This window comes from Macrobrachium rosenbergii, chromosome 6 (genome assembly GCF_040412425.1).
Source record: "Macrobrachium rosenbergii isolate ZJJX-2024 chromosome 6, ASM4041242v1, whole genome shotgun sequence".
NCBI lineage: Eukaryota > Metazoa > Arthropoda > Malacostraca > Decapoda > Palaemonidae > Macrobrachium > Macrobrachium rosenbergii.
In genome coordinates this window covers 39725714-39751321 of record NC_089746.1, presented here as the reverse complement: position 1 = coordinate 39751321, position 25608 = coordinate 39725714, and the positions used below count along the sequence as shown (strand labels likewise).

General features: G+C 36.3%; 2 protein-coding genes across 6 annotated transcripts in view; both read left to right on the top strand.

Annotated features, from left to right (window-relative positions):
- Positions 1-13664, top strand: part of LOC136839464 (uncharacterized) — a 134892-nt gene extending 121228 nt beyond the window's left edge. For all 4 annotated transcript variants that reach the window (XM_067105534.1, XM_067105533.1, XM_067105535.1 and 1 more), the window contains 13 exons: positions 625-936; positions 1581-1719; positions 2383-2520; positions 4084-4248; positions 4705-4930; positions 5794-6032; positions 7609-7778; positions 8303-8547; positions 9761-9874; positions 10237-10369; positions 11400-11587; positions 12023-12355; positions 12964-13664. In XM_067105534.1, coding sequence (XP_066961635.1) covers positions 625-936; positions 1581-1719; positions 2383-2520; positions 4084-4248; positions 4705-4930; positions 5794-6032; positions 7609-7778; positions 8303-8547; positions 9761-9874; positions 10237-10369; positions 11400-11587; positions 12023-12355; positions 12964-13281 — 2720 coding nt within the window. In that variant the 3' untranslated portion in view covers positions 13282-13664. The remainder of the gene's footprint in view (positions 1-624; positions 937-1580; positions 1720-2382; positions 2521-4083; positions 4249-4704; positions 4931-5793; positions 6033-7608; positions 7779-8302; positions 8548-9760; positions 9875-10236; positions 10370-11399; positions 11588-12022; positions 12356-12963) is intronic.
- A 747-nt stretch (positions 13665-14411) lies between these two features.
- LOC136839460 (NHL repeat-containing protein 2) overlaps positions 14412-25608 on the top strand; it is a 37048-nt gene continuing 25851 nt past the window's right edge. Inside the window, exon 1 of one of the 2 annotated variants that reach the window (XM_067105520.1) lies at positions 14412-14549. In XM_067105520.1, the coding sequence (XP_066961621.1) occupies positions 14540-14549 (10 nt within the window). In that variant the 5' untranslated portion in view covers positions 14412-14539. Of the gene's footprint in view, positions 14550-22625; positions 22928-25608 lie in introns of those variants that run through there. The other variant, XM_067105519.1, reaches the window with a different exon arrangement.

Sequence of the window (25608 nt, the reverse complement as noted above, 5' to 3'; positions counted from 1 at the left end):
AGTTTTAATGGCTCATAGTTTTTTTGTACTTATGAAGATTAATAAAATGTTCTTTTTCCTTTTGTTTGGAAGAGAACTTTGCAACACCGTTTTTATTACTGAACTAGCGTACCCATACCGTTATAAATGACAGTAATATACGGACGTTACGTATCGTGCCGAAGCTCGGTCCCAAGTTACGATCACCTACATGCTGACTCTGACCAGTAGTGAGAGAAGCTGGCCCCAGGTTGGACGACACGTATTAAACCGTAGAGCACAGAATATTGCTGTATGGGACCGTTGTATTTTATTACATACAGTTTACATGTACGAAGAATCCGGGTACATAGAAGCTTAATTTTCTTCTTTCTTTCTTAAATCCATTTGTATATGTCAAAATAGTGGCACGCGTGCAACAGCAGGTTCGTATAAACAGAATGATATTATAATGAGATCAATTTTACCATTATTATTATTATTTTTTATTTGTTGCTAAAGTTTTAGTTCCTTTAGTGGCAATAATAGTAATCTTCATCAATGTACTTCTTGCTAAATTTGACTTATTATTATTATTATTATTATTATTATTATTATTATTATTATTATTATTATTATTATTATTATTATTTCTCTGTCTTTCAGGTCTGTGTGATAAAGTACTAATATTCCAGGGTTCCAATCAGCTGTCGAATGAGTCCAGAGCAGTGTTATACCTCAGCCCAGTCCCTCTGGGCCTCAATAAATCCTACAGCAGAGACGCCTTTATTTACGACCACGATCCGGAAACCGAAGGAGACGACGAAGACGTCACAATCTCTGACGAAGGGGATGCAGTGCTGTCTGATATATCTGTCTGTCTTTGGCTGAAAGTACACTACTTTAAACAGACGACAAGCTACGCCTTCTCGTACGCTACGTCGGACGCTGACCACAATGAACTTAATTTTGGAATCCGTATGTATTGTAAACTGTGCAAGCTCTGCCTGTCTCTTACTTTATTTATTTATTTATCTTTATATATATATATATATATATATATATATATATATATATATATATATATATATACATATATATACATATATATACATATACATATACATATATATATATACATATATACATATACATATATATATATATATATATATATATATATATATATATATATATATATATATATATAATATATATATATATAAAACTGATTTCCACGAAAAATAAGAGATAGCTGCGTTTGCTAGCTTATGTTTTTAATAACATGAATGGCAAAAGAAAGGATACATGCAAACTATAAATATGGTTAGATTTAGCAGAATCATTCATTATGATGTTGCTGGAATGCACGTAATGAAGCGCGTATTTATTTGTGCCATATTCAGTAATAATGAGAAAAGTCTTAATTACTAAATTTTCCGGCCTTTGGGTAGATGTGCATAAAAATAATTGATAAAACTCATTCTTAGTGATTTCGGTCGTTGATACGAGCTCTTTCAATGTTTCTAGTAGTTGAAATTGTTAAATTAATAAGCAGCATCTCATCCATGATGTTGTTCGATTCCAGTCTATTGCTGGACGTGAATTTCTCCCCCTTCCAGAATACAACCAGATACTTATCACCGTGGGTGGAAGATACGTCTATGGGAAGAAAGATACTATATACATTCCATATACTTGGTATCACGTCTGCTTTGTTGTTAACAGTGAGAACCGAACAGAGACATTTTACATTAATGGGTAAGTGTTGGGATACTATGGCTAAACTGTACCTGTATGTCACGAGGTTTCAGGGCGAAGTGTTTTTATGGCTTTGTTTGAGTAACTTCAGTATTCTTCTGCATTCAGTATTTCAAAAATCATGTAATTATATCTTCAGTCATGAACATATAAATAACGCATTTATTCATAACATGTTTTATACTGCCATGTATAATTTTCAGATAGAAAAGAGTGTTAAATTATCTAATAACAAGCAGTAAATTTTACCTTCGTATCTGCTCTCTCTCTCTCTCTCTCTCTCTCTCTCTCTCTCTCTCTCTCTCTCTCTCTCTCTCTCTCTCTCTCTCTCCCCCCGTAGGCATTAACCTACTTTCAATGAAAGGAAGGTATTTATTCTGCAGTTTGTACTTCAAATGTTATACAATTATTTGTTGAATCGTGAACACAAATTAGCGCCTTTATTCAGGTTATGTTTTGTATTGACCTGTATAATTTTTAGATTGGAAAGAGGGTTAAATTATCAAGCAGGAAGCAGTTATTTCTCTCTCTCTCTCTCTCTCTCTCTCTCTCTCTCTCTCTCTCTCTCTCTCTCTCTCTCTCTCTCTCTCTCTGCAGACATTACCTTATCTTCATTTTTCACTGGAAGGGAGGTATAATCGAGTTTTTCTTTTTCTGTTCCAGGGATATTCACAGCGTCCACAGGTTCCGCCGAAACGACATCAGAACGAACGGGTCTCTGGTGTTGGGTCAAGAGACTGATAAAATCGACGGAGGCTACCAGGCTCTTCAGTCCTTCTCTGGAGCCATCACAGGGTTCAAGTAAGATTGGTTCTCCTAAAACTGTTGGATAAAAGTTTCAGAGTTTGGTAATGACCCTATCACTTGATATTGCAATGTCAGCTGTGAAAATGACAAAACTTTTCTTTCTCTTTTGGGACAGTTTTATGTTATTTTAGTGACCTGTTGGTATACAAGTGAGGTGGAAGAGTTGAGAGGAAGGAGGGCGTGTTAGACGGTATGAACTGCGCGCACACTATGAGTATTAATGCTTGAGGGAACCGCAGCAATGTATTATTCTTAGGGAAAAGATAAAACTACAAAGATTAAATTCCAATATGATGACGGACTCACTTTAAGATACTCAATGAGTATCAAACATGTTATTTATTATTATCGCTTATTTTCCAACTGTAACGAATAAAACCAGGAAAAGCAACATTACCAGACGCATCAAAAGAAATTTTTTTCATAAAGATTAAATAACGTTGATTTAGAAATTAGATAGTATAATTCTTTATGTTTGTAAGAAAATAAATAATTGTAATCAGTGTTATTCAGTTAGACAAGCTACAAATCTTTAAAACTAAATATTTTCTATAGAAATTAGAGGCAGTTTCCGATAACACTTCTTGCAGCTCAGATGACAGATGCAATGACGTTCAGAGTACGGAAGAACACTTTCTTATGTCTCCATCCAAACGTATTCTCTGCTTCATAATTACGGAAGAAACAGCATTCTCAGTTGAATGGGCCGAGTCCAGAGACTCACATCAGGCCTCTTATTCTCGTCAACACTTTAGCACACTTACGGAAAGGCCCCTTGTTGTCGTAACGCCGGTTTAAAGTGAATCAACCACCAATCAAAGAAACAAATGAATGTGGGCATTCCAGTATCTTAAATTCTGAAACCCAAATATTTTTGTTATTCTAGAATATTCTGGCCACTTTCAAGTAATTCATGTGATTTTAATGTCAAACCACAAAGATCGCTTAACTTTTGGATTTTCTCACTTGGGGGGGAGAAGGGGGTGGGGGGGAGATAGGCTTACTTCCGGGACACGACACTCTCCCTTAACATGAGTGGGTTTAAATCCCACCTCGAAAGGGAAGAGTTTCTTCTTATGTTTCCTGCTCGGATTCACTGTATACAGGAGAAACCGTATCCAAATAAACGAGGAAGTCATGACGTTAAGGGATTTTTTGTGACCATGGAAAATTAATAATCTTCTTCTTCTTGTTCTTATTCTTCTTCTTCTTCTTCTTCTTCTTCAGTGTGTTGTGTCACCTGTGACTTTGGCTGTCAGATATCTAATTGTTCTGTCTCAAGCCATGTACGTACATCAATTCAGCCGCTGCTCTTTCTCCCCATTCCTCTCCTCTTCCATCCAAATACTTGTATCTATCTCATTCTCACCCACATCCCTTTGTTATTCCATGCCAAACGTAAACAGTCAAAATTTTCCATTTTTAACACACCCCAAAAATCTGATTATTTACCCACTGAAAATTATGAAGTGATGCAACTTATTGACACTAGTATTTAACGAAGTCCTTTTGCTGTAAAATAAGTAAACCGATAAAGTTACTCATCCTTTGTTTCAGTTTGTACTCCAGACCTCTTAGTGCCACGGAGGTGTCAAGATTATTTTTGTGTTCCCCAGAAGTTGAGGAAGGGGACTTGGTCGCTTGGTCTAAGGCGGAATGGGAAATTAGTGGTCCAGTGGATGTTGAAGACATTGCACAGGAAGATTATTGCCTTCGAAATAAGTGAGTCAATGTTGGAGGTGGCCTGAAACTTTCCTGTGTGAGAGAATGATTAATGAGACTTTATTAACATTAATAAAATGTCAATTATAGATTTTCTTTCTTTGTCGCATTTTCTGCATAATTATATATTCGTCTTACGGCTGCAGTGAATGAGTTTCATGAAATTACTTATGGCATTGCTTAGCTTTGCTATGATTCTGATTGATTTATATCCAACATGTGATTTCATTCATGTATACACACTCACACATACATATATATTTATATATATTAGTGTATATGTATACACACATATACAGTATATATATATATATATATATATATATATATATATATATATATATATATATATATATATATATATATATGTATGTTTGTATGTATAAATATATATACCTTCCTCTAAAGAACTCCATGTACATATTAAACCTTTTCTCCCAATTCCTTCCACTCCAGCTTCAGATTCGTCGTCTTCGCCAAGAGGAGAACGTACGACGAAGCCAGACGTCTCTGTCGAAATCTGAAATCAACAGTGGCACTTCCTCGTAGCCCAGAGGAAAACAGTCTTCTGTATTACGCCTCAGAGCCTTTCAGCGAAGTGTGCCAGCCGCACAATCACGCCAGCGCTTTCATGTGGCTTGGTGCCACCAGAAATGACGAGGGAGGATGGAGTGATGACAAGGTTAGTCGTTATAGAAATTGAAAAGCCACCAAGTAGAATGAGGCTTGATTCTTTTGTTTATTTTATTCAGTGCTTCGCTGATGTTATTGGAACGAAGCTTTGCCTGTTCTTCCACCTTCCTCCCTTACTCCTGTGCTCATCCTTTAAGCTACTCGTTAATATAACCGAATCACTCACTCAGTCTATGCTGCCTGTCTGTTTTTCATAGGCCAATTTATTTTTGCATGTCAACGCTTTCTGATATTTACCATCCCATAGGAAAGTTCCATTAGTGTTTATCAATATTGTTTTAATGCAGTAACCAAATTCTGGCTATGGAAAAGTTAAAGGTGGATAGTCATGCGAGGAGAAAGAAAAGGAAAGAATTCAAAATAGAACTACAGGCAACAATGTCAAAAATAGGATAGAAAGACCAATAGTAATGTTTAAACAAAAGAACTGATCCCCAGTAAAGAAAATAAATCAGTAGGCTTCATGCTGGGAAATTGAGAAGGAAAAAATTAGCAAAAAATTATCGCAAGTTTATAAGATAAATTCTTGGAATTCAGTTTCCAAATTATTAAATTAACTTTTTTATGCAGTATTAATCCCGAGAAACAAAACTCGGGTATTTTTATTTCATAGATGATTTTAAGTGCATACGGGACCTTGTAAGAAAACGTAAACAAAATTCAAAAATAACATAATGAAGATTTACTGTGATATGCTATCAGAAATTCATTAAGGAATATACAGTATATATATGACTTAAAGCTTGGAGAGCATAAAATATCAAAATTAGAGAAGACAACTGAAATTGTTAAAGTGCTTTCAGTAAAACAGCACTAAGAGATATTATCATTACAACTGTTCTCTTTTTTCAGGGAAATCCCCTAGCATATAACAACTTTCAGGGGAATCCAATTTTCAGTTGCGCAGGATTCAAGATCCCTCCGCACCAGGAAGAATGGGCCATCGTAAAATGTTCCACGACTTACCAATTCTGTCTAGCTTGTCAAGAAGAGGATCCGGTGATCTTAAAGATGCGCGGTCTCTGCGATTCCTTCAAACATTCTACTTACTTCAGAATGGCGGACAGCTTTGGTGAAAGACCGTTATTTAAGTAAGAAAGGGCTCATGAATTCTTAAGATTTAGAAAAGTTAGATAGACAGATAGATAGATATAGGTAATAAGTATATCTTAGTTTAACCAGACCACTGAGCTGATTAACAGCTCTCCTAGGGCTGGCCCGAAGGATTAGATTTATTTTACGTGGCTAAGAACCAACTGGTTACCTAGCAACGGGACATACAGCTTATTGTGGAATCCGAACCACATTATGACGAGAAATGAATTTCTATCACCAGAAATAAAATCCTCTAATTCTTCATTGGCCGGTCGGAGAGTCGAACGCTGGGCCAACAGCGTGCTAGCCAAGAGCTCTACCCACCCCTCCAATGAAGAACTAGATAGATAGATAGATAGATAGATAGATAGATAGGTAGGTATAGTAGGTAGGTAGGTAAATAGATAGTTGGCACAGATCCCATTACGCAAGATCAATTTGAGACTTTATTGCCTGATGACGTATGCTTACCGGGTCATTGTTTTTTATTTTTGTTTTAGGAGATCTTAGGCATTTTGTGCCATGACTCATTTCATTTCCAGGGTTTTTACAGGGAACTAGCGGAAGGCCAAGTTAGATAAAAATCCTTTTTATGGCTTCACTCATTTCTTTGAATTCATTTCAAGTTTCTTAGGACTGAATTCATTTTAAGCTTCTTAGGACTGAATTCATTTTAAGTTTCTTAGGACTGAATTCATTTTAAGTTTCTTAGGACTGAATTCATTTAAAGTTTCATTTCAAGTTTTCTAGGACTGAAAGTTCATTTTAAGTTTCTTAGGACTGAATTCATTTTAAGTTTCTTAGGACTGAATTCATTTCAAGTTTCTTAGGACTGAATTCATTTCAAGTTTCTTAGGACTGAATTCATTTCAAGTTTCTTAGGACTGAATTCATTTCAAGTTTCTTAGGATGCATCGACGCTACATTGAAACGTGATAGACCCACAGCGGCCACTGATCTCTTGCATATCACAAAACAGGTTCAAATAAGTCAACGGCCGTAAGTGGAGAACGAACCTTTGGCTGATACTGGATAATCGTATGGAGCAATTGTTACAACTACCAATAAACAATTAGTTTCTATTCAACCTATTTGTGATGTTTGTGCGATAAGTTACTGACGAGTGTTCATGACATATTTTTTCCGTTGTGTGGACGAACCCTTACCGGACCGGTCTTTTTGTGGTTAGAAATGACACAACTGACAACTCGGTCTTGTTTTGTCCTTTATCCCTGTAGGTTTCTGTAGTGGTTATTGTTGTTTTCGGAATCGTATCATTCTGATAACAGGCTTTTTGTTTCATTCATGGACCATTAATGAATAAGTTTCCATGCCTACTGTATATATCACTGAAAAAATCTGATCGCCGTAACTTACTCGTATCCAGCTTCCTTGAAATTAGTTTAAGGAACAGTATGGAAAAATAAAATCTAATGTAATTTGCTTTTGATCTTGAATTATTCTAGTAAATGTTTTAATAACGTATTTTATTGTTGTTACGTAAAGTAAGAAAAAAAGTTCCTGTTCCTGTTCTTGTACGGATGATTTATTTATTTTCATGTCCTTCTTCAGAGGATTTACTAAGTACAACATCGTGTATGACGAGAATGGGACCTGGGCTCTTACCGACATCTGGACAGGGAACTCCATAGCCAAGTTTTTCAACCACGAGGGTGAGATCCCTTTTGGCAGAAGAACTTGGAGGACAACGACCAACTTCGATATTTGTCGAAAACCTTCAGGTGACTGATAATGTTAAAGATTCAGTCGAAGGGGTTTATTATTTTGTTGCCTTCTTCAGACTTCAGTTGGGGGCCTATGTTTTTTTTATAGGTTCTGGGAGATATTCTAAAAGAGGAAAACTCCATAGAGGCCTATCATTGTATTTTATACCGTACAGAAACACTATTTATAAGCCTGATAGTAATAATAGGGTACTGGTAATCAGGTCTACCCATTAACATAGCTCACAATTTTATCATTAATGGTTTGCTACTTTTTTATATTTATTGTAGATGGTATTTACTATCATGGAGCACAGTGCAGTTGACTAACTCTTTTGATAGTGTTTGAATACCTAAAAAAAATTATGGACCCAGTATTAAATTTATACTTTTTTAATATTAAGTCATCTCTTTTACTCTGGCTAGTTAATAACCGATCCGTCCAAAATTTTGATAAATTCGTATTTCGTTTTGAATCTTAACGAGGTAGTTGTGAAGACGATTCATAAAGTCCTCCTTTTTTTTCCCTCATTACTTTCTAGATACTGCAATAGACCTGTCGCTCTCAGCCTGTGACGACTGGGAGTACACCTGCAACGACGGCAGCTGCGTCAATCTGTCGCAGCGGTGCGACCTGCGGGTGGACTGCCCGGACAAAAGCGACGAAATTGGCTGTGAGAAATTGTGGAAACCGGAGGACTACCTAAAGACGCTTCCGCCTCCTGGAAGGCGTCCGGGGAGCCCTCTCCTCCTCAACATCAGCATTGGTATTCATGGGTTTTCGGAGGTGACGTATTCTTGCAAAGACCATTTGATAACGAAGGGCGATATTCAGTGAATCTGTCACTCTGAACTCCATAGTTCAAATTGGTAGTCGTTGTTTTTCCAAGGGAATGGCTTTTGTTGAATGACTAGTGTTTTAAAAGTAACTTGATTGACACCAATCATATTACCTCACCTTCGTCCCATCTGGGCCTTTCTTGCTATTTCAGTCTTCCAGGCATTTTTCTCAAGAATTCTATCATTTTAACTTTCATTTACGGATATCAACCATAATTTTTTTCAGTGTTCAAAATTCATTAAAGCATCTTCGTGACTTTCATTCTTTCTGATTCCTTTAAGCTAAATATACCTTAGTTTAACCACAACCACTGAGCAGATTAACAGCTCTCCTAGGGCTGGCCCGAAGGATTAGATTTATTTTACGTGGCTAAGAACCAATTGGTTACCTAGCAACGGGACCTACAGCTTATTGTGGAATCCGAACCACATGATAACGAGAAATTAATTTTATCATCAGAAATAAGTTTCTCTAATTCTTCATTGGCCGGTCGGAGAATAGAACGCGGGCCCAGCAGAGTGCTAGCCGAGAACGATACCAACCCTCCCAATGAGGAACTTTACCCTTGCTAATTTTGATATTTAGCTTTCTCCATTTCCAAACACTTCCATACTCTTTCACCACCTCCTGAACTTTCTCTTCGCTATCACAAATCAGTATGGAGCCATTCGTAACAAATGTCTTTTGTACCTTCCAACCATATCATAGCATCGGTACCTCAGCACTGCAAAACTCGAGTCGCAGATTAAGTTCTTTCCCTATGTTGTTTCTATAAGAACACTTTCAGCCATTGTTTCATAGACCTCGTTACTGTCTGGTTTTGGAATTTTCTCGATATTATCTCTACTTTCTGATTCTAATAATCGTCCGTTTATTGCTTTCTTTTTTGCCTGGAGCTACTTTTTTTTTTACTTTTGTCATTTTATTTTTGTTCCCTTCTGGCCTGAGCAGATATAACTGCATGATGATATATATATATATATATATATATATATATATATATATATATATATATATATATATATATATATATATATATATATATATATATATATATATATATAAACATGAGCATAAACGCACCGTGAATGAGAGGGTATCTGATAAAGCTGTGTTTTTCTTTAGTTCTTGTTTTAACTTCCTTTTCTTTCTGTTCCAGATCAATATTCGGGATATGAAACTGGTTATAGACTTTACTTTAAAGATAAATTGGTCCGACTCGAGGCTGCGTTACAAAAACCTTAGTCCTACGACCGATCTAAATTATGTAGAGGTAAGGGAGAGAGAGAGAGAGAGAGAGAGAGAGAGAGAGAGAGAGAGAGAGAGAGAGAGAGAGAGAGAGAGAGAGAGAGTCTTATCAAAAATTATTAACCACCCATTGAACCACAAAAAATCATTAACCATGCAAAAAACAAAGAGAGAGACGACTTTAATGGTGAATCATGGTACTAATTCATCAACCTTATTAGTTATGGTGATAACTAGTGAAGGGGTCGTCCGGGAATTTTGCTTGGCTCATTTTTCGTTGCATCTTTTCTTCATTTTTCGTTTTATCTTCGAAATCGAGACATTTAACAAACCCATATAACATTTAATTACAATAACCCCCCAGCTTTCATATCCAACGATTTTCAGACAAACAGCGTATGGACACCCAGGGTGGAGCTTCTAAATGCGGATTTTCCAAAGATCTCCACAACAGGAAAAGTACTTAATATCGTACGAACATCGGACCCAGAGGATGACGACCCTTCAAGACTATTAAGAGGTAGGAGAGAGAGAGAGAGAGAGAGAGAGAGAGAGAGAGAGAGAGAGAGAGAGAGAGAGAGAGAGAGAGAGAGAGAGAACTTGCGTATCGTAAATCCTGGCATTAAAGTACTGAGAACCTCTCCTTCCTAAAACAGGTTTGAATCCTGACATGAAGAGCTTCTTCATTTCCTTTTTAAGTTCGGATGCAAGATCTAAATCTACTGTATTAGAGAATCAAGATATTAAGAGTTTTTTGCATATTGTCCATTGTACCAGTGCTGATAACAAATCTGAAAAGAAAGGGGATTTTAGGTTAATTTTGAAGGAAACACTGTAACTGCTTCGTCTAGTGTGTAATTTTTTTGCAGATATAAATAAATATGATTTTAAAGCTCGTAATAGTCTTTCATGGCGGCACTGTTTTAATGCAAGTGCGCTATTCAGCTGATCTATTTATGGATGGTTCAGATCATAAATGTGATGACTTTACGTAACGCAATTGAAACTATTCGTATGTAAGCCTTGCACATTCAAAAGCTGTATCTTAAGACCAATTACCCTCTGGGTGTTTCGTATTCTAAGAGATATGAAAGATTGAAAAGCTGGTTTATGCTTTTAGCCCCATGTGTATATAAGATATCTCTTTACCCTATAAAAAAAATGATTAAATTCATTTCCAAGGTTATACCCTTCGTCATTAAAATTGTCAAGATGAACATTATTAACTGGAAAATTTTTAGCAGGAATTTAAGACAACCCAATTCTGAAGGTCTTATTATGATAAATTAACACCAAGACCTTCAAATCTTCAGATTTTCAGTAATATCATATTGTGATAGAGTTTCTGCAAGTAGCTGCCAGATATGAAGAGAGGGATTTAAAGTAATATCTTGACTGTAACCTATTCTTCATTAGCCCAACAATGTCTTACCAATCTCTAATGCAAGTAACCGCTGTGAATTTTTTTTCTATAAGCCCGTTTTCAGAAAGATATTACACTTACCATCATTCAAGTAATATATATAAAACTATTCTCTTTGTCACCCTAGATGAAGTGTACGAAGGAGCGAGGAACCCCTTGCAGTTGACTCAGAAGTTCAATGCCCCGTTTAGCTGTTCAATGGACATGAAGAATTTTCCTTTCGACAAACAACATTGCTATGTTCTCATAAGGTTTTCCTCTGCCAAGAAAGAGTACATGGAATGGAGTAACCTCTTGGCAAATTACCTCGGGGAGGTGTGTACTTTTTCGTTTGTAGGATATACAAAAAGATCTAATTATTTGAATCGATTGATTTAAATCTTTGTGTTATCTGAATAAGAACGAAAATCTTTTCGTGTGGAAACGCCTGTCATTACGTCATCAGCTTTGGAATAAATTCTTCAAGGGCTGGGGAGTGCCGCGTACCCAATATGGACTTCATAGTCTATTTCCACTTAGCTTTCTAACTTTTTTAACCTTACCTTGCTCCATTTTTCACATTACTTTTAGGAACAAGCTCTTCTGACAATCCCTATGGGTCTAGGCATGTGACTACGGGGCAGGGTAAACTATTCTACAACAATGGTAATAATACTCTTTTCGCCTCCTTGGTCCATTCTAAATAGATTTTACGGGATTTTGATCCTGTATCATATTAAAGTCTCATATTTCAAAACTTTTCCTCTGCAGAAAGTTATGGCTGAGTATATGGTAGAAGACATTACCATCGAGAAAGGCACTGAAGAAGGCTACAGCCTAGTGGCCGTTGGTATAACGCTCAGCAGGAGATACGGATACTACATGACGTCTGTATACGTGCCGACGATCATGTTGATGATAATAAGTTACGCCTCCCTGTTCTGCAAGAAGGAAAATTGTGACCTGAGGATCATGATGGCGCTGACCACTCTTTTGGTGCTGTATGGTCTCTACCAGCAGATCTCCGACGACCTCCCGAGAACGGCGTACACGAAGGCCATCGATGTCTGGTGCTTCTTCTGCCTCACCTTCATATTCTCACAAGTGCGTAAAGCCAATGTTTTGGTTGTAAAGAATAAAACAAGAAGAAACGTCTCTCTCTCTGTGCATCTTTATTTGGGTTTAGGTTTAGCGTAATATATGGTCATGAGCCTAATGTCTATAGACCTTTTATGGGCCTACATCACCTATGCACACTAGCGGATCTAGAAAAATTTCATGGGAGTGCCACCAATTTTCACACACACACACACACACACACACACACACACACACACACACATATATATATATATATATATATATATATATATATATATATATATATATATATATATGTATGTATGTATTTTCTACAACATATCATTCAGTATTTAAGTAGAAGTTATGAATTGGACAACAATCGCCTGTTCTATCAGGAAATACCGAATCCATTATTATTATCATTAAGATTGTTATTATTAGTTGTTATTTTTTCTCAAAATTTTATTATTTAGTATTTTTATTTTTCCCCATTGTTATATTTCTTATTTACGTTATCTAATTCTATTATTTTGTCATTATTTTTCATGGGGGATCCACGTGCCCAGGTACCCCTACCCCCGGTTCCGCTAGTGCCTATGCGTGCTTAAATGTAATCATTCTTATTTCAGGTAATCTTGCACGTGTTTGTGAATGTGAAACTGAAACTTCCGAGCGTCAACTCATGCTTCTGTTATTCTTATGAAATCAACGAAATCGTGGCGAAGGACGAATCAGAGTTGGAGCGCTGCAGAGCCTCCAGTACAGAGAATTCAAGAGAATGCGGTTTAGACTCACAGACACATGGTCAAAGAGACAAGAACAATTGCGAGGGTAAAGGAGAGAACTCTTGTTACTGCAACCCGTTGGTTCTTTATCGTATATTCTATGTGGTGCTCTTTGGTACTTTTTGTGCTATCTACTGGTGTATAGTGCTCAACAGCGAATGAATCGGAAACTGTGTGGACTGATTTTCAATTCTGCAAACTGGCGTGCTAAGACATGCGGTCATAAAACGCCTTGGAAGTTAAATGGATGATTTCACGTGCTGAAATTCGCATGTCCGCGCTTTTGTCGTTTCATAGTTCAAAATTAAATCTGCCAAAGTTTCCTGGTAATGAAGTTCTGAAGCTGCTGGAAATTTCAACGGTGGGCAGCAGAGAAAACAAAATTACATACAACGTCGAGATTCCTCTGAATGAAGTCAGAAAATGTTTTTGTAATATTCAAGAATTCACAATCGCTGATTATATATACACATATATACACACACATATATATAAACATATATATATATGTATATATATATATATATATATATACATATATATATATATATATATATGATATATAAATATATAAATAATGTTTATATATGTGAATATAAATAATGTTTAGAAAACAGTCTACAGGACTCAGTTATTTTAAAACTAACACAAATGTGATATCTCATATCACATCGAGGAAATGCCGGTCATTTTTTTATCTAGGCATAACATTCTACAGAGTTTTCTGAATCCACAAACGTTGGGACGTTAATAGAAGATATATATATCAAATGTTTGGATAACATTCTGCAGAACTCAGTTACTTTGAAATTAACACAGTTATGATATTATAATTATTATCTAAGGAATGCCGGTCAATTTTTACTTAAACACAAAGACTTAGAGATTTCTGATGTCTGTCAACTGGCCATGCCAGATATTTCTCATAAATATTTGTACTAATTTCTCAAAAACGTAACCAAGCTTTAGAAATGCTAAAACGTTTTGACGGAGAGATTGTCTGTCTATATGCAATGTTGATAAATGTTGATGATAAAAAAATTTTTTCTTCACACCAAAATAATGAATAACATGAATGCATTGAAATTTCAATATCATTTTTCCTGTTAACTGAAGTGCAATAAATTTACTCAGCGTACGTACAAAAGAGTTTGTTATGTCGTTACATACAGATTTTATCAGTACTATAACTAAAGCAATGGTGCAAGGAGAAACACTGGTTTAAAGGTTCAGATTTGTGAACCTGAGAACTGAGCAGTTCACTTCCTCAACGACAGTGGTAGTAACAACGAAGTGAAGTGTATACAGCAGTTTATTCCTCGTGGTCTTTGCTATGAAGTGAACTGTTTGCGTCTTCAGCTCACACACCTGAACTAATTTAGTGTGTGAATTACGAGGCCAAGTATCACCACTTTCGTCCATGAGTGTTCGTAAGTAGGTTGCCTCTTGAGTCAGATTTACTGTATTTGTAAGTACTTTGAAGATAAGAGTTATAAAAAAAAAGTATATACCGTGAGCTTACATTGCATATATATATATATATATATATATATATATATATATATATATATATATATATATATATATATATATATATATATATATATATATATATATATATATATATATCATTATATATATATATATATATATATATATATATATATGCTGTATATATAGTATATAAACCTACAGTCATTTTATATTTATATTTATATATATTATATATATTGTATATTTATATTTATATATATACTATATATATATATATATATATATATATATATATATATATATATATATATATATATATATATATATATATTATCATACTACAGAACGGAAGGTTAATGAACACCCAGTTCTCATTTTCCCCGAGCTGTTGTAAAATTGATTTATAAAACGTGTCAGTGGGACACAAAAACATATATATATATATATATATATATATATATATATATATATATATATATATATATATATATATATATATATATATATATATATATATTTTGTGTGTGTCTCACTGACACGTTTTATATGTCAACTTTACCACAGGAAAAATGAAAACTGGGTGTTTATTAACCTTCCGTTCAGGAATCCATCTGTCACCAACATCAAGCTAGAAAAAAGAATTGTAAAGGACGTTTATATTATCACACTTTGTTACAGAGGAAATCGACTTAAACAGTATTAAAAACTCAAAGGTGAGACAATACAGTGATTATTCTTGGTTTAGTTAAAAATTGTAATTTCTTACGTCATTCAGAATTCATATATAGATAATTTTACACATAAGAATAAGAGGAAAATATATTCAAGTTACTTAGCAGTAGTTTGAGTTAGTGGTTCGAATATACGTGAAAAAAAGAAGAAGAAAAGGAAACAAACTGCTGTATAACTAGAATACCAGAACACCTTGAACTATGTTAAATGCTATTTGGTGAATAGTTGAACTGGTAGTATATTTCCATCAAGAAGTTACGTAGGGTTCAATATTTCTTATGCTTCTTCTTCAGGACTTTTGAAGACATGGTGAGTAAATCTGTGATCAGAATGGTGGAAGTGATATCTAATAGCTAAGTCTGATGATTTTGTGAGTGGTGAAACCAACGGTTACAAGTGTCAACACACTTTTCTCTACAGTCAGGGTAAAGGATCTGTAAAGAACAGATGAAGACAAGCCTTCCGGTAGGTATTGTTTTCTCCTTAGGGAAGAATTGTTTCTGAGTTTTGTAGTAAACGAACTTGACCTGTATCAGTGACAATATTTTCCATACGTTCTGTTTAGATGTTTACGAAATTAAGAAATCTTAGCTTTAAAGTACAGAGGAATCGATATGTGGATAGTTCCATGAATATATGAAGGATATGTAAGTATATAAAGGATATGAAAAAATAATGATACTCGGAGAGATCTAGACTGCTGTGGTATGGTAGGTAGAAAGGGCGCGGACTACACTTTGTCTAGGATGAGAATGATAGAACGAAAGGCTTAGGCTCGATCAAAGAACTGGCACTTGTCATAAAAGGGGCGCCGCATCATGCTGTCAAGTAGGCACTGTTGTAAAGTCTTCGACAGCGTTCATGACGTAGGCATATGTCAAGGCAAGCTTCTGTGGGAGATAGATTGTCAATCACTCTGAAGGAACATGTAACAAAGACCGTCAAGTCTAATATTTTTAAGAACGACTAGAAGACCTCAACAGTACCGAATGGGAATACTGCCTGATTCCGGTTGAGCCTTATTAAGACATTTGGCTGTGAAGGATCGAGAGCTGTCGTTGAAAGGCCAACTTAGTCTAACAAGCAACAGATGTATTCCTCTTTTAAAATGTGGTTTTAAACTAAGAGCTTTGTTATTATTTCGGGAAAATCCCAGTTGATCATGTATTCTTTATCAAATTACCTCAAGAACTTGACGATGTACGCGATTGGTAAGTTACATCTAGTCCTTAAACATAGGAAATTAATAAGTAGTAATCTAATATCTGGAATTTGCTTCCTGACAGACAGATTATTATTATGTTATGATGGTCATGTGCCAGGAAAATGCTTGTGCGTGCACGGCTTCTTGCTCCATGAGCTGTCCTTAGTCCCATAGAATGATAACTCTGTCTACGTTCTGTTGAATAGGAGGGCTCAAAGATTACAACCCTATTTTGCCATTTCTAAAATGCGATCATTTTTATTTAGTTTTCAGACAGACACTATAATGATTTATCAAAAATAAAAATGATTCAAATGCTATTTTTTAAGTGATACTACGGCTGTTACATGGACGAGTTAGTGCGTAAAACTACTTAACTGCGAACGTAACTAATTCGATGGTACTTTTTCTATCTTTTACGAATTTTTATGTATGAAATGATAAAACGGAGGCGGACATTTCTATGGTTCATACTGTATACAATAACCACCTCTACTAAGAATTGCCACTGTAAACCATATTTTACTTCCATAAACTATTATTTTAGTTGCATGGTAAATATTTTCTGTTCACAGTTTTGCTCCTTTTTTCATTTTCTAGGCACCACTCTTCCAAAGGCGCCCTGCACAACCCGGAAACTCATTTGTCAAATGTATAAAATAATAATGTTGATACATTTTGAAATTTATACGACACACCCCACAAATTCACGCTGCCATAACACACTGTGTATAGGAAAGTCTAATTTTTTTGCTTCAAAGATTTGATATTTTCAGTCCAGATATCCAATAGCAGTAAACTGTACTGTCTTAGATTAGCAAACTTAAAGCCTCCAAGACAAAGATTCGAATTGCATCTTGGCTCGAATAACTAGAGACCATCTGTAGCTGTTCTTGCTTTGACTTCATCCGTTGGCTGCATTATACGCTGCAAACCTTTCAAATATTTTGGACACCCAATCTTTATAGTTTGAAGAGTCATCACATATCTTGATTATTGTTCTAGCTTTGACAGGGAGCCATTGGAACTCAAACGGGAGTAAACTTGCTGCAAAGTGCGACAACCCTTTATTAATCTTGCCGCTCTATTTAATAAGTTTTGCAGCTTCCTAAGTTGCATCTTAGGTAGATTATGATAGAAGTGCAATAATTCACTCTGTTTATGACACAATTCAACATAAGTTTCTTTTATAGAACACTCACGCCATTTTTTTTATAAACCAAACTTATATTCCTAAGACAATGGGCAGTGATCATTACAACATTCCTGTTATTTGGGCACTAAGAGACAAATTAAAGTGCAAAATTCACTTATACCTAAAATCACATATAGCTCAAAAATTCTAGAAAACAATCCTCAGCAAACACACAAATATTGGTCATACATTGGTTCAGTAGTGGACTTCCTGACTTTGGGCATTGGCACAGGACTCCCTAAAATGGTCAGAAGCATTGTCCAATTTATGTCCGTTTGCACACTGGGCCACTAATGGCACTGTACTGAAACAATTTTGGGCCAATACATACGATCCATAATCATCCCAATGCATGTACTGGAATAGTACTGGAACGTTTATGTACCACTTTACTGCACTGGGCAGATACTGGCACGATTACCAGTATCCAATTTAGGTTTCATTATGGATTGCCATAATCAGTTTTAAATTATCAGCCGTTTTTCCGATGCATGTACTGGATAAGGATTGGCACAAATAAGGGGAACCAATTTTATGCATTGGGTAAATAATGCAATAATGAATAATACCTAGTATGGGCTTCACAAAGGAATTCCAATACATGACAGTTTCGGGTACCTTTTCCAATGATAAAATCCGCAATTAATTTTATGCATTAAATACTTATGTATAGCACAGGTAGAAGAATAAGAAAAACAGACGCCTTTGGCAGTTTGTTCATTGGTTTTCGACACCTGAAGAACCCACTGGACGAACTATTAGAAACTTTTATTTTTCCTTTTACCGGTATTATATAGTTACATGCATAAAACATTATTTATATAGTTACCTGCATAAAACATTATTTACATAGTTAAATGCATAAAACATTTTTTACATAGTTAAATGCATAAAACATTATATAGTTAAATGCATAAAACATTTATATTATAAATATAGTTACCTGCATAAAACATTATTTATATAGTTACACGCATAAAACATTATTTATAGTTGTATCCATAAAACAGTTATATAGCTACATGCTTAAAACATTATTGTATAGCTTATTTTCAAACTTTAGCTACTACAGGGTGATGTACCATAGATATAGTACATATCTTTCAAATACTTTTGCTGGAAAAAATGTTATCCTTGTGCATTTGTATATTGCAACATTCATCTAAATTCATGTTGATCAAAATACTATAGGGTGATGGTGGCAAGTATTAAAGAAGTTATTGCACAAAATTATTTTTAAATATGATTTAAACACTTTTGCAAACAAATATCAATCAATAGGAAGAATCAACTCCGTTAAAAGTTGTCCTTATTCTCCCAGGGAACTGGACTGATGCTATTACTGTACTGTTCTCATGATCTCCCTCCTGGCATGAGGATTTCTTGTCATGATTAAGTTGTGCAACACACAAGTGGCCAACACCGCTGACTCGACACGACCATGACGAAGTTTCATGGGGGTGTGAAACACTCTGAATCTGTGGGAGACAAATGGAAAACATTAGTTATTAGAAACAGATGGTGTACAAAAGGTATTTCATATTAAGTACGTATTATTTCCTAATGAAAGAAAAAAAAGATGGTATACAAAAGGAATTTCATATTAAATACGTGTTTAAACAAGCAGACCAGATAAAGATAATAATATTTGTGAACAATATCTACCTGCTTGCTAGGATCCCAAAGACATCCTCCACTGTTCGTCTTGCCCTGCTTAGTCGATAATTGTAGATGCGTTCAGGTATTGTCAAACTTCGTGTAGGGTATGGTGTCATCATATACTTCTTAAGAGCGAAGGCGTCATCTCCAACGAAGAAATAGTCGACTGGGGGTTTATCTTCAGTTTCGTTTGGCAGTCTTTCAGGGGCAGGAAGGTTGGCTTCATGCCGATCAAGCGTTTTGCAGAGCTGTGTCTTGGCAAAGACACCACCATCAGACTTGGACACTGTGGCCCGACATCCACGTACAGGAACTTGTACTCAGCGTCAACAACCCCTAGTAGAATTATAGAGTAGAACTTCTTATAATTAAAATAATGAATTCCTCTAAAGGCTGGGTTCTGGATGCGGATGTGTTTCCCACCTATTGCTCCAAGGGTGTGTGGGAAATACCATCGTTGCTCAAACCCACGGGCTACCTCCTTCCATTGCTCTGGGATGCTGGGTACCTGCATGACCTCATCTTCGTAGGCAGCCACAATGGTCCTACAAGTCTCGGCCACAATATTGCTGATCGTGTTGGGAGCTACTCGGAATTGGTAGGACAGTCTCTTGTAGGATTCTCCAGTTGCAAGGAAACGTAAGGTAATTGCAACACGCAGGCCTGGCTCAATGGGTCTTCTCCAGAATGTGAGGGTCTTCTTTATGTAGGGCGTGACCAGTTCCACAATTTCATTGAAAAGCTCCGTAGTCCTGGTAAAATTCCGGTACAGTTCTGAAGTTTCAGTTGCCAATTCTCACATGAAGTTATCATAATAACTTATCTTCTGTATTCTTTGTAAGTAACACCAGACCCAGCACCTTCTTGGTTTTCTTTTCTTCTTGCGTTTTCGTTCCTCCAGGCACTTAACAATTCTTAACTGGACCAAGGTATTGTGGTAATCTAAAATACATTCTACTAATTCCGGATCACGTAGGTTCTCGGGTATGAAGCTCAACAAATCCTGTCCTCCATCTTCTTGCTCTGTCTGCAGCTGCAGCAAGAATGGTGAGTGCTGAGTTCACCTGGCATTTATATATGGTGGCATAAATCGCCATACCTTCACGAATGTTACCGTCCTGTCAAAACTGCTAAATGTGGGCGTGGCCTGAATCAGCAGCGACTGGTGTGTACGACTATGCACGCTTGTAATCTCATCTCAACGTGTGCACTGCTGTCATAAATGTTCATTATGTATGATGTTGTGGTGTCCTAATCAGCTGCTTTTTCCTTTTTTTTTCAAGCTCAAGGCCCACAACTGATGCCAATCAGTCGCCAAACTCAGCCATTACGATAGTCGCGGTCTTGAGTCGCCAATGTGTGATGTGGGCATTCGTACAAATGCTCAATGTGAAGTTCTTAACGTAACATGATGGGCTGGATATGTGTCTACTGTATACGTCTCTGTCCCACTATTATTTTATAAGTTGCCAATATGAAATTGTAACCTACATTTTTAAAAGATCTCATTATTCTCGTTATTTTGAACCCCATAAACAGTATGCGCAAACAATAAATAAAAAAAATTAAATTACGACTTATAAGGTAAGACATACAGGCCCCCCCAACCTGCATAGCTAATATGGCAATTGTAACCTGTAAACACCGCTAGGTTATGTTAGGTTGGTATTTTTAGGTTCTTTTAGTGGCCTATCATTTCCTAGCCATTTTTGCATGAAAAATGGCTAGCTGGAGTCTTATTGGCAACTTATAAAACTTTACCTCTGTCCCTCCCTCCCCCGCCCCCTTTTTCCTCAGAACAACAAGTTTTTACCAGAAGCTCCCCTATAACATTGCACATGCGCGGTAACATTCAAATTGGCCACCATAGAAGAGCAAATCATCTCCCTCTTCCCCCAGTCTACCCCACCAATAACCCCGCATTCCCTAGGGGTCCAATGTCTTCCTGACAAGTTCATATTGTTGGTTTGATTGATGATAGCAGATTCCAGCATCTTTCTTTTGTATGGAGCTGGTTGTCAAAAGTAGCTGTCCCCACAAAAGAAAGATGCTGGAATCTGCTATCATCAATCAAACCAACAATATGAACTTGTCAGGAGGACATTGGAAAATCGGATGACATCGACGGCTTAATCCTCAGGCCTCTTCACAAGTAGGTGTTCCAGGAAATACGACCACCAGACACATCGCCAGACAGGAGTTAATGAGGCAAAAACCATTAGGGAATTGTTCATTTTCCCTCCAACTTGGGAAATGGTCACCTGCATACCATCGGAGACTTAATGCCACACCTACATGCTTTGTAGATATACTGTACTCTCCTAACATTTAATCTGTCCATATTTTACCAGTGAACAGGGGCACAGAAGGAAGTGCTCGAAATATATGGTTGCATCGTTCAAATAGTGTTTATGGGCCTTTTCATCTTTATATATATATATATATATATATATATATATATATATATATATATATGTATATATATACTAGTAATAGTGTGTATTTTAAATGGTTATCAATAATTGTAGTCACTATGATACTCAGTTTTTCTGCTGATATGTCAACATGGTAGATCTAAGTAGTAACTCCACGGCGGGGATTTGGTCGGTTCAAAAGATCCAACTGTATTGTTTATGTATGAACCCAACCACAGTTGGATATCCAACATAGGAAAAGAGGTAATCAAACCAAAATTGGATATCCAGCGTTATCCAGCATTGGAAATGAGTTATTGTTTCGATAGTGGTCCAATTCAGTGATTCCATTGTATAGTCGGATTTCCTCAACAATCCAGAATTGGCCCAATATAATCTGTTTCCTGAGTTGGTTTGGTTTTTTCAATTCTTGGTTGATACCGTTTTAACAGAAATTGCAATCTTATCAGCTTTCTGTTTGATTTTTTATTGTAATATTGGCTGCAAATGACTGAAGAATGGAAATTAGTTTGACATTATTAAGAAATTGTATGGATGGGGCTGCCCGAAAAGGGGCGTGGAGCATTGTGGTTTCGAACTGTTTATTTTTGGTGCTCGGCTCAACTGCAATTAACGTGACTCGCCTACGATTCTTGAAATTATTTTATACACGGTTTCATAAGGGGCATTATTTTTTTTAACGTTAGAGATAAAAAAGATAAATAAATAAGTAATTTCATATGAAATTATATTAAATTTAAGCTGTAAGCTATTTTTTTTATTAACTGTAAGTTTTAAATATCTTTTATGTTTCGGGAAATAAAGAGAGAGAGAGCAAAGACAAGATCTTTGTTGTCTTCTTTCAAGAACCGGCTGTCAAAGCCACTGTTTGAAATAACAACAAATACACTATACAAAATCAAACCATGGACGTCGAGGAGGAGCAAGAACAAGGGCCTGCCAAGAATATAAGTCAATTAACTCTCGTATGCATAGAGTTAGCGGCGAAAATAGATGAAGCAGGGACAGATGAAGATAAAATTTCCCTAGTGAATGATCATTTGAGTGTCTACACGCAGGACGAAATCCCCATGGAGGAGTTCGAGACAGGTGAGAGCGTTAATTAGTTACCTGGAAAGGTATGATTTTGCTCTATTGGGTACGAAGTAAAAATTGGCTTCTGACGCATTTAAGGTTAATATGGCACTCAGGACATTAGGGTTTATCCTAGCCTATTGACAGCCTAACCTAATCCACCAGCAATGTAATCCAGGTCTTTATTTGGTTGGTCTACATAGCATAGGCCTGGCTGCGCTTTTTATGTATTGTCTGATTCCTTAATTTGTATTGATTTTGTATAAGTCGCCATATAGATCAGCTTTGGACTGCTGTAAATCCTTCATTGGAGTGCCTGCATTTTACGTTGACGCGGGTGTCGTCTGCCAGTTTTCTAGTCGCGGAGGAATACCAACATATGAAATCGGTACTAAAATGACGAAACCATAACTAACCAACCTAACCTAACCTAGTGTGGCGTGCCCTTACCTAGCCGGTGGGGCATCGCTCCCCTGGACCCCCCCAGAAAGATGGAGAACATGGTGCTTTGTGTGGAACTACCTACCTTGGCGGATACCTTGGCGGACGGGACAAACGCCGTTACGTGGCGTCAACATAAACTGCAAACTACCCCCTTCATTACATAGCCCATGGCAATGATTTGTTTGCTAATAGGATAGCCTAGACTGGTGTTTTCAACAAATTCTTAAAATGTTTGGTAATTCAAAGTATTAGCTCCGCGCCTGTTTTTACCTTGCAAACTGGTTTTTTCTACAGTTGTAGGGCTCCTGATACTGGCGTTGCATTTGTTTGTTGTCGGCCAAATGGAATATCCTTTCGCCATGTTTAGTACTGGGGCCGGGGTGGGGGGAGCGGCGGTACCCATACGTTAACAAGTTATTGCACTTGCTGGACGGGGTATGAACTGTTCCAAACAGATGTACCTGTGCTCTGTCCTGTGAAGATCGTGTATGGAAACCCCTTGTTGGATGGACTTCAGGGGTTAATTACAGGTTAATGACCTTTGTGCCACAAAAATTGACGGTAAATCCATAATTAGCAACAAATAAACTGTAGAAAATGTCAAGTTAGAAGGAAATCGCCTCTGTGGAGCTACTACTTAGATCTACCAAATTTTTTTCTATCGTCCAGAATCTATTGAAATTGCTTTTAACAAAGATATGATCGGGGTAATATATTTTAAGGAAATACAACAGTATTTTTGCCAGGAAATTTTTGGTAATAGGCTATGGTGATTCTAAGAAAGAGCTCCGATTGGATATTGTTGAAAAACTTTTTTGCTGAACAGTATAGAAAGGGGTGTATATAATGCAGAACAGATGAGGTAATTGGATAAATTTACAGAGATTATGAGAATTTACTGTCATTTGTTAATATTTTTACTTTCATTCCCCAGGAGCTGGTACTAAACGCAGCTTCCGCTGAGCTTCTGCCATGTTTAGTATGTACCAGCCCCTGGGAGATGGACTTAAAAACATGAACAAAAGATAGTAAATTTCTCATCATCTTGGTATATCTCTCAGATTATCTCACCTTACTGCATTATATACATCCTCTTCTATATTGTTTGGTCAAAAAATTTCTTTAATAAACAATACCTCCATGTGGAGCTCTCCCTTAGAATTACTGGTAATTCTACCGAAGAGCTCCACACAGAATAGAATTTTTTGACTGAACTACATAAAATAGTCTAGGTGAGATAATTTGAGAAATTTATCATCTTTAGTTTACGTTTTTATGTTTATCCTCAAGGTGCTGGCACTAAACGTGGTGCACCACAGAGCTTTTCTGTAGAATTTCCAAATTTTTTTGTATGATCATTTTGTGTGTGATTTGTGTTTTGCATCTCTTTTTCCCATCTCTCCCAAATTTAACAAACTATGCCTAAGGATTTTCAGCAGAAGTCAATAAAAATGTTAAACATGAAAATACTGTACACTGAAAAAAGCCATATTTCACTAGGTATATATCCTAATCTAACCTAACCAAACTTAACAAAACCTAACCCTCTTACCTAACTTCGCTGAACTTAACCCTCCCTGACCTATCTTAACCTAACCTAACCTAAGGTCCTAACCTGACTGGGCTTCGTAGGTGGTTAGTACTGTCAGTGTTCCTCACGTTGTCCACTTTAGGCATTACTTAGCTTTCTTTGCAGTGTTCCTTCGGCCCCTAGCTGTAACCACTTTCATTCCTTTTACTATACCTCCATTCATATTCTCTTCCTTTCATCTTACTTTCCACCCTCTCCTAATAATTGTTTCATAGGTCCCTGCACTTGGCCATTGGCCTAAATTATATATTCCAATTCCAATTCCTAACCTGACTGGTAAATGAACCCCCCAATTTAATGTAGCCCTGAGCCCTGTAATTCATACAGATATGCAAAATTATATTCTACTGTTTAGTTTCATAAATTTGTTAGGCTGTTGTATTAATTAATAATTTTCAAAGATAATGACAAGAGAAACTTTTCTTACAATGTTAAAAATTCCAGTATTGAAAATTGGAGAATTTTCATTTTGTTTTATAAAATTTTATTCCCTTTGGGGATAGTGCCATCAGTGCAATTATGCTGAGCACTGTAGGCATTACTTAAGGTTCTTTGTAGTATCCCTTTTACTGTACCTCTGTTCATATTATCTATCTTCCATCTTACTTTCCATCCTCTCCTAACAATTACTTCATAGTGCAACTGTGAGTTTTCCCTCCTG